The sequence below is a fragment of the Daldinia vernicosa genome, assembly GCF_022497035.1.
Source record: "Daldinia vernicosa strain CBS 139.73 unplaced genomic scaffold F5Y00scaffold_33, whole genome shotgun sequence".
NCBI lineage: Eukaryota > Fungi > Ascomycota > Sordariomycetes > Xylariales > Hypoxylaceae > Daldinia > Daldinia vernicosa.
In genome coordinates, this window is record NW_025953949.1 from 322,499 (window position 1) to 336,457 (window position 13,959).

Genomic DNA, 13,959 nt, shown 5'->3' on the forward strand with positions numbered 1-13,959 from the left:
ACGGACCGCATAGTAATTCGTGAGAGACGCGTATAAATACCTAAATAGCAGTTGGCAACATGAGCCAAATGTAACTGTTGGGTACGTACCCTAGACTGAACCACGTGACGTTTGGACGTCGGAGATGGTTGGCTCGAGCCACATTGATTTGTAGGTGGCGCGTGCAGACCCACAGCTACCACTTATCAAGCCTCAGGCGTACCTGTAACAAATTCCCCCTAAGGAAAGTCGAGCTCTTGTCGTCGCGCATCTTCGCGATCATCAAACCGAAACTTTCGCGCGCAGCCTTGTCATCGCGAATCGCCCCTTGCGCCTTGCGCTCTGCTATTCTTACCACAACTTTGAATCTATTATACCGGACCCATCTATTTGCTTCCAATAATTCCGGTATTAATCAATTGAGTGTGATAGTCAAATTTATCTCGCTCAAACGACAATGTCAGCAATGGGTGACCCCAGTTACGGGGTCCATAGAGACTTGGTATTTTTCATTTGCGATCGCATATCGTTAGAGTTGCTTGCTAATATAGACATGTTTAGCTCCCACATGTGCATCTCATTTCGACATACAGATATACCCTCAAAGCCCGAGTTGAACCTTCCGAAGTGACCAGTTGGTTGATGCAAGCTCCCAAGATCGCCCGCGACACCGCACCGTTCTTCTGGACCTATCTCGATCGGCCCGAGAATGGTAATGTCTTCTTGACGTGGCAGCCGTTACAGCAGATGGGTGTAAACTTCGCCAGCGATGGTTTCATCTGGCCTCCCCAGGAACAATACTTACAGCAGGATGTGGGAAACGGTGTGGTATGACAGGTCTTGAATTCTGAGCTGTGAGCTCATGCTAACTAAGCTGTGCAGATCCTCGAGATGTATTATCACAAAGCCGGATTTGCCTATGGAGAACCGTACGCGTCACATTCGAGACGTCGTTTCCGCCTCATTCCTCCTAATATCCACAACCCGAATGCTCCCCAGGTTGATCCTAGTCTATGGATAGTTCACTACGGTCCCGTCGATAACAACGAGCGTATTCCCCACCAGGTGATCCCGCGCGATCCTCGAGTTCAATCTATCTTAGAGACTCGCGCTTATCTGCAGCGATGTGGTCAAATTCAACGAAAGGAGTTCATCCTCAGCGACCGGGTGAATTGGCCTCAGATCGCCTGGCCTAGAGAACCGGCAAGGCAGCCCATGTTCGCAGGCCCCCGCGGGGTTCCACAGGCAATGGCATATCCCGCCCACCCTCCTACGGCTGGTGCACCGCCATCGAAACGAGCGCGGACCGGCCAAGCTGCACAGGGTCAAGTAGCTTCCGCGATACCTCCTATTTCCCAGCAAGAGAGCGTGTATGACGACGAAGAAGATACCTCTCGTGGCGACATGTTTGATCATCTTACGCCACGTGAAGTTAGTTTAGCTCGTTATCGGCAGAACCACGAATGGATGGAAGAGATACTGTCATCCCCATACAGAATGGGCCAGATTGGGTTTTCAGATCTTGGGCTAGGTCTCAAAGGAGAGCTTTCGGATTTAACTGATGGTATTTTTGAGGCTCATAGTTTTAATGCAACCACCCAGACCCTTTCTAAGCCTACTGCAACTCAGTTCGATCCGGAGAAGGCCGCTGAGTTTCGCAAGCGAGTTAATGATCGACTTCGTTCTACACAGGCAGAGATTGAAAAGATGAAAGCAGACCACGCCAAAAAGGTGGCCAAGTTTAAGCATAACTCCCTCCTTACCGTTGCCGAAAGGGAGTTGCGATTAGCTGTAGACGAGCCGGGATCTGATGTACTACAGCTCGAGAGAAAAGTCGAAGAAAGCGACGATGACACAAATCGCTGGCCTTCTAAGCATAATAAGAAGGTTGATGAGATCGTATCTCAGGTTGAAGCGCACCTAGGCCGTCGAGCAGAGGTCATATACGAACTGAGGAGGATACAAGACGGTGGTTATCAAGAGCCGGCTCCGGAGCCGACGCCCCAGATAACCTTGGGTCCGGGTCCTGTTCTTGGAGAGCCTCAGAACGGCGGGACAAATGGTAGCGGTGCAATGTCTCGCCAACCATCACACGCAGGGTCTCAGCATAGTGGATTCACTATGGGAGATCATGATATCGACATGGGCGGCGGAACTGCTGCCGGCCTCCTTGACCAAATACATACCGGAACAGGAGTCTCGTCTACCTCCACGCCAATGAATAACTTCCCGACTCCCCAAGCTCAGGCCTCGGGCGTCCATTCCCGCGTTGCTACGCCAGCAAATGCGAACGCTCCTTCGCCTCTGCAGCCCATCCAGACTGACAACGCGGGGGATGTAAACATGAGCGGCGTCGCCGATCCGCCAACCGGAATCGCCCCTGACCAAGGTACAGGGAGTGGTGACTGGGTGGTAGTCCCTAAAGCCGGGGCTATTCCAGATGGCGCCGCGGGTGCAACACCTGCCAGTAATCCACCGAGAACCGCAGGCGCTCTAAGCAAGCAAGCATCAGCAACAGGAACCCCTTCAGCAGGGTTCGATGGTGACCAGAACGACTTCAGCTCATTAGATGATTTGAATACGGCGGGAGATGCACTAGCAGGTTTTAGCGAGACGCCTGGGGACCTCGGTGAGGGTTTGGATATGGAAATGGAAGATTCGGCGTTTGGCGACGCTTTCCATGGCGTGGACACGCAACAAGGGGGAGGCACGCCGGCTGAAGGTAACATCTAGGAAATGCTGCACGGTAATTTTTCCTTTTGAAGATGAAAACTATTGAGGATGAGAAAGAGAAAGAAGAACAACCTGGCGTAATTCTAAGACGTGGCAATTCAAAGCGAATTAATATTAGGTCGATTATCTCTGAAGACCTCAAATTACGATAGCAAGAAGACTTCCGGGGAACAGATATGGTTTAAGGGCGTTGGACGGTCTCACTGGTAAATTTCTTGCTTATCAAAGGCTCAAATCCCAGAAGGGGGGGGAGCTCAACCTATGTGTACTATTGTTTGATGTACGATTACGTCCGTAAACTCGTCTTCCACGCTAGGAAATGGGTTTGGAAGGATATGGACTGCGTTCTGCTTATTTTGAGCTTAGTGACATCAATTCGAGCCAGTTGTATTGGAAATCATAGCTTATGAAGACTATTACAATAAGATGCTATAGTATGGAATCTAGCATTGCGGCACGTAGCCTGTAAAGTCTATTGAATATATCCTCTTGACTCCGCAGGACATAGTAGGATGAATTCAAAGGCAACTCTTATGGTGACAATGTCTCTTAAGAAGATATCTACATTAGAGGCTTCGGTAAACCCAAGCGAGACTCGAAGTTGATTTTAGGCTTGCTTGCTTGCTTGCTTGCTTGCTTGCTTGCTTGCTTGGTGATGAAAGGTTTCAGAACCAGCAGGGTTCCGTCTCAAAGCCTCGGAGCTAAGACCTCGACAGAGAGTCTTCTAATCCTCCTTTAGCACGATTTTATATGCGGAGGAAGAGAAGCTTTATGGTTGTAGTAGGTTAGCAATTCCCGGATGCTACTCGGTTCCGAGCTCCCGTCACTGTCAGGGGTCGTTGGGCACGGCTCCTTTTGAACCGCGTTTCCTGGTATCGCATCGTCGGATCCTCGTCCCATATTGAGTATTTCGATTGGTTCATCTCTTAATTATTCAATGCTTTTCTCGTGCTCGGGACATGTCGCATCGACTTGCTGATTTGATGTGTAGATGTAGGCAAGAAGTAACGGGTGCTTTCTGCTTACTTGTCTTGACTTTCTTGGCTTTCATACCAGTATCTCGACGTCGGATCTTAGTAGTCTTTCATCTCGTGGCTCTTGGTCGTAGAATCTGACCGAAGTTCAACCTGGGAGTGCCCCCGGGGCATGATTATGGTATACTGTTCTTGAATTAGGCTTACTATGATTAATATGTCTATACCCCGGCTTAAACGAGGTGCTACGATGGCTACTAGTGTTATTAGAGTATACGCCAAGATATGTCAAGTTAGGGGATAATGTCTCAAGCTCACGCAACTATTTGAAAATCACGGAGGGTTGCGTGGTGTAATCATGGCATTATATACCAACACGTCGTCTAACCACATGGAAAATGGTCGTCGCCTCCCATCCAGATCTCTGTCCACCGTTGTTTTCTTTCTCGTGTGTTATCCTTTCCTTCTCTTCCTTTGGTCACTCCTTAATGCCTCGCCTGCTGGTCAGCTTGTACTGTTGAGCAGTATTTACGTTCTTTTTACATAGTTGTTACTTGATTCTTTATACATATAATACGCCTCGTAGAATACGCGGCTAGAGGTAATAAGAAATGAGGAAATTGGATCTAGTCACAGCTCTTGCGGTTATATTTGGAGCTGCCTTCAATGGAGCACTTGCTACTCCAGCCCCTATCCTTCAGCAGAATAAAAATTTACCTACTTCTAACCACCCAAGTACGGCGCCATCTTACTCCAGTGGCCAACTTCAACAATTGCCAAATTTTAGGGAGATTAGAGGATCCGACACGGAGGCCGAAGTAAAAGGTGATTATGGGCCTGAAGCAATATCCTCCGAGGGGTTGGTACAGATTCCTGGTGCACCAGTGACTGCTGGTCAGTTAGTCGCTCTTCCCGGGCTAGAAGAGTCGAGTGCTACCAGTGAGACCGCTACGAGTAGTACGACTGTTGAGTCCTCGGCAGCCGGAACTTCTTATAGTACCACACTTGGGATAACGACGGATGCCGGGGCAGATATATCCTCAAGTGCAGCGGTACTCGAGACGTCAAAGGTGAGTCCTTTATTTATAGCAAGGCATACCTAGCTCTAACCCCTAACATTTTATAGATCACCGCAGCTTCATCTTCATCAAGCTCTTCAGTGTTAGTGGGAAGCTTCCAGAGCTTTCGAGTTGTGCCTACCGCAACAACTACTACTTCTTCCATAATTATCAACGCCGGGGCCCTAGAAACCTCGAGCGCGCCAGTGGTGGCTTTTAACTCTGCTTCTATTCAAAGTTTTCGCATTATTAGTGCCGGTACGGCGACGGCAATTAGATCACCAGTCTTCGCGAATGTATCTACTTCAGCATTCGTAGCTAGTACCCATGGAGCCATTTCCACTTCGAGATTCGGGGGTTTCTCTAACACCACTGCCACTGCGGTCGCTACAGGAGCAGTAGCCATAAATACAGACCTTCCTCCAGGATCTGTACCAACCGAGCTCGTCGCACTACCTGCTAGTGGTGCAGTAACATCTGGAAGTCTTCAGTATTTGCTGGGATCTGAAGGCACCGAAACCGCCGGGGTCCAGCAGTCGCTTTCCGAAGCGACGAGCGAGTTGCGAGACCTCCCTAGTGTGCAAACCACGCTGGGCTCACTGGCGCCGATATCCTCTGGGTTTGCGAACCCCACAGCGGCAACTAGTAGCATATCTACAAATAACACCTTACCGTCGTTTAGTCTAAGTGCCGCGGCCGTACCAAAGGCGGGTGCGATAACTGCGATGTTGGTTGTGGGAGTTACGGACATATTAGCTGTGCTTTTTATGTAAATAGCATAACATATAGCAGAGCAATATCACGGTGCTTTTCATGTAGCATTATGATTTCAGTAAAAAATCATATGCAGGCTTACACGTAAGACGGTCAGATTGTTGTTCAATAGGAGGGCTGAGTAGGTAGCCTGCAGCTTTCGTGCAACCCAAGACGTCTCCAGCACAATATCAATATCTAAGTCCCTAGGTTAGACCTCTTTCCCTCTTATTCTATGAGTGTCGCTATGTAAATATCATTTAGCCCATTTTTTGTTCAATAATAATTTGTTTCCTTATAGTTCCGAGAAGGATATCATAAGACAGGAGCAACATGCTAGGAGACAACGATGATCCTTACATTGATTCTTCTATTTCAGGGACCAAGCGCTCCTGGGAAGCCGTAGGCCAATGGGGAGAATCTAGCGTTGACTCGACCACGGCAGTTCTATATCCTCATAAGAGAACACAGCCGATTCACGAACCGGATGTGCCATGGACTGCTTCAAATCAACATATTTATGCTAATAGTGTAGATAACAACATCGGGGCGGAAGTCAACGGGATAAGTGACTTCGAGGACGAAAGACAGATACGACTGGAAAACGAGACTCGAGACAGTACCTTTTCCACAATATGCTCCACCGTACCTTTCGATGTTACTAAAGGCGATCTTGTCGCGATTGGAAAAAGCCTCGACATATCTTCGTATGATACTTGCTTTGGAATGGTGAGCAAAACAGCCACGTTTAACAGATCGTGCATTAATAGGAACGACAGATTATCCTTGAAGACTTCCAACTTAAGAACAACTTCATCACGGAGAAAGGAGCAAAAGACGTGAAACTTGAAGTGTGCGGTACTATGATAATAGTTCGAGATGAGAGTTCAAACTCGTACGGAGGGCTTCTTGATCAGATATTGGCCCAAACATTGGTTAATCTGGTGAAGAACTACAACGTAGAACTCAAAGCATCATTGAAGACCTCCAAAATCATCGAGGTACTTATATATGGGAAATTTGAACAAGGTGACGCAATCGGGAATATGCTCCTGGAGCAGGATTGCTTCCTTTAACAACCGGATTCGTATGACACCTCCCGACCATACCATAATCCCCAATGCTTTTGGTACTCCGAGAAAGAAGATAATCATCAGTTTCAAGAAACGCCCGAACCGTCCCCATCGCGATATTCCATTCTGAATGAAAGCGACAAGAGTAAAGCCAACGAGTTGCTAGACTGCGCGATTGGGCCCACCAACTTCAGGAGGGTACAAACCTCAAGGGTTATTACGACAGAACTAAAGCCGTAAGCCTTCGAATATATTTGTAATAATGGCGTGGACTGACAGGCATCTAGGTATCAAAGTAAAGCTCTCGCTATGATGATGGAGAAGGAGTCAGGAGATATTCGCAATGCGGAGTTCCCTTCTATTTGGGTTGAAAAGACCGACGCGGCGTCTGCTTACTCTAGGTTTGGAAGCTAACCAACACCTGTTCGGTATGTTGCTTATTCTGCACAGATTCTATAATACGGTGACTCAAAGATACGTTACCCAAAGGCCGAAGCTCTGTCTTGGCGGTCTTCTTGCGGATGTGAGAACTCACTTATGTAGTACATAGCTTATGGAGCTTTACTAACATATTTCAAGGAAATGGGGCTCGGTAAAACCCTTACGACCTTGGCTCTAATCGCAACGTCTCTAAATAAGGAAAATCATGATGACCGTTGTCAGGGGCCCTATATAAATCTAGTAGTCTGCCCCTTGTCAAGTAGGTACTAACAGCTGTGGCTCGTTGAACTGCTTTCACTAAATCATCCTAGTTATTACCTGTTGGCAAGACCAAATAGAAAAGTACGTATCGCGCTGATAGAGATTGTTAACCCCCATCTAACTACATCAAAGACATTTCAAGACAGGGTCCCTGAGTTATAGCATCTACCATGGAGCAGCGAGAGACAAGGTTGCTACAGCTCTTGAAAGAGTCGATATCGTCCTTACGACATATGAGACTCTTAGGTCCGAATTGCCAAGTGGAAATGCCTCGATCAGGCGATCTGGGCTCCTCCATGGTATTGTCTGGCACCGTGTTGTCCTCGATGAGGGTAAGCAGCGATCGCCACCACTAATTTTGGTTTACTAAAAGACTCTATAGCACATATTGTGAGGAACCGTGCTTCGAAGACGTTTCAAGCGGTGAGAATGCTCAAAGCCAAGCATCGGTGGTGTTTAACGGGAACACCTATCCATAACCGCCTAGAGGATCTAGGTGCTCTTATCGAATTTTTAAGGGTCGATCCGTTTAATGATCCCGATATATTTCAGCACACGTTCTTAGCCCCGATCGCTAAAGGACAGCAAGGTGGGTGGGAGCGCCTTAGGTCAATGATAAAATCAATCGCCCTCCGCCGAACGAAAGAAGCAGTTGATGGCGACATCAGCCTCCCTCCTCGGAGAGACCTCATCCACTGGGTTCACTTGAATGATGAGGAGCAGGCACTCTACAACTTGGTCAAAAGGGGCTTCGCGCTAGCCATCGAGTTGGGAGGGGGAATCATGAATACGTTTCAGTTTATTCTCCGGCTTCGGCAGATTTGTAACCACGGTAGCGACTTACTTCCTGGAGATCTGCAAGATTGGCTTAAAGACGCTACCTGCTCTCAGTCCCAGGGGTGCGAATTTTGTGGCAAATTTCTTGACCACGAAGACGAATTATCCTATCATGTATTTTCATGTTTCCATCAGGTATGCCGGGTATGTCTTCAAAATAGCGGCGCCTATGATGATAGCAGTCATTTTACCTGCCCTCTATGTAATGACACTGCCTTGGAGGGGGATGAGAGCATGAAATCGACGAGAGGCTCCGAAGGCTCTAAAGTCCGACCACTGACATATCAGCTTTCATCGAAAGTGAAGGCTTTACTACAAAACCTACATGACGATCATACAGTGGCAATTGCATCTAACCAGCGACCAGCCAAGAGGTAAGCTTAGGCACTTTCGAAGATATTCTTAATCTAACGAAGTTGATCCAATATAGTATCATATTCTCGATATGGACAGGCATGTTGGATCTCGTCGGCAGAGCGCTATCTCTGAACTCTTTTACGTACCAAAGGCTTGACGGTAGTAAGAGCCTAGCACAGAGGCGCTATGCACTTGAAGAGTTCCGCACCAACGAGGACTGCAATACATTGCTCGCTTCGTTGGGAAGCGCCGCGGTCGGGTAGGTTACGAGAACCCGACACCTACACGAACGCACGATAGGTCTCACGATTAACTAACTGCCCAATAGACTTGACCTAACCATGGCTAGCCGCGTCCACTTAATGGAACCTGGATGGAATCCTTTGATAGAACAGCAAGCCATGGACCGCGTCTATCGTTTAGGACAGAAGAACGAAGTTATAACCACGCGCTATATTGTGTCTGGCTCGGATTCCATAGAACAGGCAAGTCTGTAATAGGCAAAGATGAATTTTACTAACAGAGGCTGCACAGTATATCCGGCAAAGAAAAATGTGGAAGACGAATCTTATTATATCTTCCTTGGATGATTCTACAGCTAACCGGGACGAAGCGAGAACCATACTACAGGTCAGTTACGCAAGATTTTAGGAAGCCTTCCGGGGTCTGCAAGCAAGACTAACATATATAGGATCTCAAATGTACTATTCTATCTAGGAGTGATTAGATTATATTTTAATTGATTTACATACGCGACACGTGTACATAAAGCCCGCAGTGACAGAAAAAAGTTGCGTCTATCTAAACCTAAAATACTACTTCTATTGCTTCGTTAAGAGAACCCCTAGATATTATGCTCTCTGTTTCTTTCTACGTGGGGTTATAGTAAGGTCTTCGCCTGCTCGAATTCTGCGAACAACTTCTTCCCATTCGTACCCAAAGCATCTCTCAATTATAGCCATCTTTTTGTCCATCTTTTTCGAGTGAAAATTTAACCCTTCTACCGATACACCGTGCTTTAAAAGCAGCTTCACCAACTCGGCACCTCTCTCGCCTCCTATATAAATTGCGTGATATAATAGGCTATTGGCCTTCGAATTATCTCCTAACATACGGTGGATCGCATTCGGGTCAGCTCCGTTTTCTAGACAGATCCTAACACCAACGACGCACCCACCCACCATGGCTTGTACAACACCCAGCTCATATACCCCGGGCCAAACGATGTACTGTTTTATTTCATTAAAACGCTTCATCGCTTCATCAGGGGTATACACGTCAGTGGGAGGACCAATGAAGATCAGTTCTGGACTATCAACCTGTTCGGGGAACTCCACTTGGCATTCGTTGACCAAAAAGGCTACTAGATTCGGACTCCAACGACTTAACGCAAAAATGTATCCAGTCGGTCTCACTGGTACCGTAACTTTTCCAGTAACCGAATAAATGACACGCTCATAATCTATCTGGTCTGACATATTTAGTCCAAAAGAGAGTAAGAGCTTGATATTCGGGAAGCTTTCTGCCGATAATGCCGCTGACAATGCCGGCGAATAGTTCGATACATCAAGCCACGGTTGAACAAGTATACAAGAAAGAGTATATGAGGATGCTTTCGAGGAAGCTTCACATATAAGCTGGTCCCATCTACCTTTCTCGAAACTAGTTTCTTGCATTCTAATCAGCATCTCTTCGATTACTTGCCGCTGATCTAGTACCACTGCGCTCCTAAAAATCTCGAATAGATCATCTGACGGTTGAATGGGTAACGTGCCAAGGTCTGCGTGATTTCTCTCTAGAGTTGCTGGAGGATGTGCCGCCCGAGCATGCCTTTGAAGCTCCGTTACATCGCGGAATCCTATCTCTGAAAATAGACAATTCACCATAGGGCATCTATGTGACCGTTCGTGGATCTCAAAATGTCGGTCTCTGGCTTGTTTCGACTCGAACCCACTTTGGTATGCGTAGCAGAAATGTTGATCACAATGATATATCTTCGTCCCGTAAAGATGCTTTAGATGATCGCAACGACAGCCAAATATATGGTTCGGGCCCTGACATATCATGCTTTCTATGGCTTGCCGAAGTTTTCGCCGGGCTAAGAAGATCTGGAGAGGGTCACTGATTGAGAAACCTATAGTGTTTAGGGAATAGTGTTAGTATCGTTAATGTAAGCTTCATACCATATCCTTACCATCTTGGTTGGTTAAGCCAAGCTTAGCTTGTGTCTGATAATAGGCTGCGGCTGAGAGAAAAGCTTGAAGCTCGGGCACAACGGCCAAATCCTTAAATGTGCGAACAACCCGGTTTGGAACATGGTCACCATTGACGGGAGCGGTGCCTCGGGCCTCTTGGAGTTGTCTTAGAGCAGTGACAAGAGAAATATCCAGATCTAGATCCCGACTCTGTAAATATGTCTTAAGATGCTCCAGAAACGCCGCCGACATGTATTCAAACACAACATAATCGCCACTCATAATTCGCCTTTGAATATCGTCCCGTACTACTGGTAGGGAATGGAATAACGGATTCAACGATGAGAATGATAGGTACGTTGCGCAAAGTAAAGCGGCGTTGAGATGTGATTCGGTGAGGTTCAAGAAACTACCACTCTGTTCGTGGAGAAGGTATCTAAATCAAGTTAACAATCTTGTAAAATAGGAACCTAAGATGTGACCATTACTCTTTGGCGGAGAAGTGAACAAACCGAATAAATCCTCCATGAAGCTCAATGATCGGACCACATGCCCTACAAATATCACGGAATTCCTTTCGCCCCTTGGTGAAATCGGACTGTCCTGGCTCCAGGACTAGTATCTGTAGTATCTCCTCTTCCCTCAGGGGCCTCGGGGCGCAGGCTACCCATTGTAATATTAATATTACGCACGACATCACGGAGAGCCTGCGTAAGTCCACGCTTCATCCTATCAAGGAGGCGGCCATAACTGAAAGAGAATTAGCAGTCCGCGAGTGATTATTCATAAAAACTACGCTGAGTTTTTTTGCTACTTACGCTTGGTCTAGCCCATCTGGGAGGTTTTCCATCTGCATCTCGATGTCGTAGAGGGTTCCCTGATCCTTTATCATCTGCAGGACCAATTTAGCGTAGATGAACATTCCTAGTATCTGTTAGTACTAGGTATCATTTCGCCCTGGAGAGAAACTTTCCATCTGACTTCTTTGTAATAGTCTCTAATGCTTTTCTGATCCTGATGCACGTTTGATCATCTGCTCCATATCTCTTCTTCTCATCGATAATACATTCACATTCGAGCTGGACGAATGCATCGATATCATGAAGATTTTTGTAATCGACTCGAAGAGGAACGGATTTGCTCTTTAATCGTAATGATATTTCGCGTTCCTCTCTACTGCTGATAAGAAGCTTCGCCTCTGGACATTTCTCGTTAATTTGCAACAGGCTAGAGAGGAGATGCTTCCAGGAGTTCTCATTCAATTCGTCTAAGCCATCTAGGATGATGTAACTGGCCCCTAAACTGTTGAGGATGGTACATAGTAGGTCTAAGACAAAACTGGAATCACTTTTCAGTTTCCTATGGTTAGGTTGAGGAGTTTCATAGACGATTGGCCGGAGGGTTGTGTCGTATTCGAGAAGTTGGAAAATGAGCGAATGGAGGACTTTGACAGTGTCACCAGAAGCCTGGTCATCGTGGGATAAGAAGACGAAAATGACCCGTTCACCGGAATCCTGCATCTTTTTTATGAGGTTACTGACAAGAAATGTCTTACCTACCCCGTCAATTAACAGAATGTTACTGGGTATATTCAAAAAGAAAAAAAAAGAAAAAAAAAGGCCTGGCACTAAGTAGGTGCTTGACTTACCAGAACCAGGAATACCATGAAGCCATAAACATCGTACGGTATTATCTGCTGGGTCATACCATCTTCTAGAGTCCGGTTCGTCGTCCAACCAATTACCAGACGCGACAGAGCTTCGGCGTAGTATGTCCATCAACTCTACGTCGTAGTTATGTGGATTGAGTTCGTTGCGGATGGCGCTGAAAGTCTGACTTTCTCGAAAAGCCTGTGCACGTGCATGCTCTTCAAGGGCGAGCTTCCTGGCCTGATGAGCTTGTACGATATCTTCGAGCGTTACATTTGCTGTCATCATGGCCTTGTGATACTCCATGTTTTCTTGAATCTTCGCTATGCTGGAGCGAATATTGGGCCATAAAGACTCAAGAAATACATTCAACCCTGGAGAAGGCTGTAAGCAGTTGTCAAACGACGTTTCCACTATTTACATACTTCGGTTGGAGAGAAAATTTATTAAGACGGCGTAGAAGTCAAGAATGTCTGCGTAGAAGAGACATAACGCTCGGCGGATCTCGTGGTTGGACTCAAATAACTGGGCATAAATCTTGAAACTAGGGAGCGTCATGCCTAGGTCGCCTATGACTTTGACTACTTTGTCAAAGGCCGAAATGACAGCGCTTGACGCCTAGTGAAGCAAGGTTAAGTTCCTATTTACTATATATATATAAAATGTAGTGGTATCTTACCTGGAGTATGAACTTGAGTGGACCCTATGTTTCAATGACGGTATTATTAGTATCTAGCGTCAATATCAGACGATGCGACAATTCATACCCAAATAAGACCCATAATGTCGGGTTTTACTTGCACGAACACTTCAATGACGGCGGCATATTCCTTGAGACCGTTGATGAGTGGGTCAATACGTTTTAACCCTCGGAGTGTCTTAGTCTTTGCTTGTTGCTTCTGTATCCTGATCGCTTCGTCGATTACATCGTCTGGAGAATTGATTTTTGAAAAGTCATACAAGGCCGGATTCTTGAGGCTTTTCTTGAAGTCTTCCTTCGCAGACGTGAAGGCATCGTCGAGCCATGATGAAGGAGTGGTTGCCATCGTCGTGATCTACCTAAAGCGCAACCGATGGTCGTGGCTCCAGGACATCATAAAAGACAATATAATACTAGCGACTTAACTCAGATAAGGGGTGGAAATAAACACTCAAAGATGTAACTATTGGGGAATTTTAAAGGATCTGCCTTATGATATGTTGTAGAGGCGGTGTTTGGGCAGCATGTATAGTCGGACCTATCAGCTACCGAATGGCTCACCTCGCAAAGGCAGGCTGTGTTATAAGCATGCAGTGTCACTCCAAGCAGAAGTTTCTATTGCAATAGCCTGCATAACGAAACCGCAAGAGAGTATGAAGGTTGCAGCGTAGATTTCGCCTGACGTAGATGTACCATGTTCAGGAACTAATGTGATTCCCTAGATTAGTGGTGACATCGTTGTTGTATTGTTGAGATTAGGATTATAAGGATTATGATCCAGCTATTGCTTATATATGCGTAGATGCTGGCAGCGACTGCCTCACTGTAGCTACGGATCCACACTAATAGGCAAATATATACATACCTGCAGTATTTCTTAGGGTGAGGAATAGGGGGGAGGAGTACTTAGATACTTGCGTACTTGCGATAAGATAAGAGAAAAGAGCAT

At 46.5% G+C, this 13,959-nt stretch overlaps 4 protein-coding genes across 4 annotated transcripts; 3 read left to right on the forward strand and 1 right to left on the reverse strand.

Annotated features, from left to right (window-relative positions):
* Positions 1 to 201: 201 nt before the first annotated feature.
* F5Y00DRAFT_116841 (DUF1750-domain-containing protein) lies at positions 202 to 3,160 on the forward strand. The gene is made up of 3 exons (XM_048003980.1): positions 202 to 481; positions 541 to 807; positions 862 to 3,160. Exons 1-3 carry the CDS (start codon positions 437 to 439, stop codon positions 2,710 to 2,712), a joined length of 2,163 nt encoding a protein of 720 aa, XP_047863520.1. The 5' UTR covers positions 202 to 436; the 3' UTR covers positions 2,713 to 3,160.
* Positions 3,161 to 4,235: 1,075 nt separating this feature from the next.
* On the forward strand, positions 4,236 to 5,517 carry F5Y00DRAFT_271103 (uncharacterized protein; the record flags this gene model as incomplete). Its single annotated transcript, XM_048012734.1, has 2 exons — positions 4,236 to 4,756; positions 4,813 to 5,517. Exons 1-2 carry the CDS (start codon positions 4,298 to 4,300, stop codon positions 5,515 to 5,517), a joined length of 1,164 nt encoding a protein of 387 aa, XP_047863521.1. The 5' UTR covers positions 4,236 to 4,297.
* A 313-nt stretch (positions 5,518 to 5,830) lies between these two features.
* Positions 5,831 to 8,963, forward strand: F5Y00DRAFT_263503 (SNF2 family N-terminal domain-containing protein; the record flags this gene model as incomplete). Its single annotated transcript, XM_048011522.1, has 11 exons — positions 5,831 to 6,226; positions 6,277 to 6,498; positions 6,655 to 6,806; positions 6,858 to 6,971; positions 7,021 to 7,093; positions 7,150 to 7,270; positions 7,323 to 7,353; positions 7,405 to 7,604; positions 7,655 to 8,483; positions 8,540 to 8,725; positions 8,795 to 8,963. 11 exons carry the CDS (start codon positions 5,831 to 5,833, stop codon positions 8,961 to 8,963), a joined length of 2,493 nt encoding a protein of 830 aa, XP_047863522.1.
* Positions 8,964 to 9,317: 354 nt separating this feature from the next.
* On the reverse strand, positions 9,318 to 13,356 carry F5Y00DRAFT_271106 (uncharacterized protein; the record flags this gene model as incomplete). The annotated part of the gene is made up of 11 exons (XM_048012735.1): positions 9,318 to 10,600; positions 10,661 to 11,097; positions 11,150 to 11,324; positions 11,362 to 11,411; positions 11,480 to 11,585; positions 11,643 to 11,644; positions 11,685 to 12,216; positions 12,310 to 12,684; positions 12,736 to 12,928; positions 12,990 to 13,013; positions 13,078 to 13,356. The coding sequence occupies 11 exons, from the start codon at positions 13,354 to 13,356 to the stop codon at positions 9,318 to 9,320; spliced, it is 3,456 nt and encodes a 1,151-aa protein (XP_047863523.1).
* Between the last annotated feature and the right edge of the window lie 603 nt (positions 13,357 to 13,959).

Bases quoted from the DNA above. Each gene is read 5' to 3' on its own strand.
- F5Y00DRAFT_116841 (XM_048003980.1), top strand. From the start codon at position 437: ATGTCAGCAATGGGTGACCCCAGTTACGGGGTCCATAGAGACTTG. The intron at 482-540 runs GTATTTTTCATT...AGACATGTTTAG, and splicing joins ACGGGGTCCATAGAGACTTG to CTCCCACATGTGCATCTCAT. The intron at 808-861 runs GTATGACAGGTC...TAAGCTGTGCAG, and splicing joins AGGATGTGGGAAACGGTGTG to ATCCTCGAGATGTATTATCA.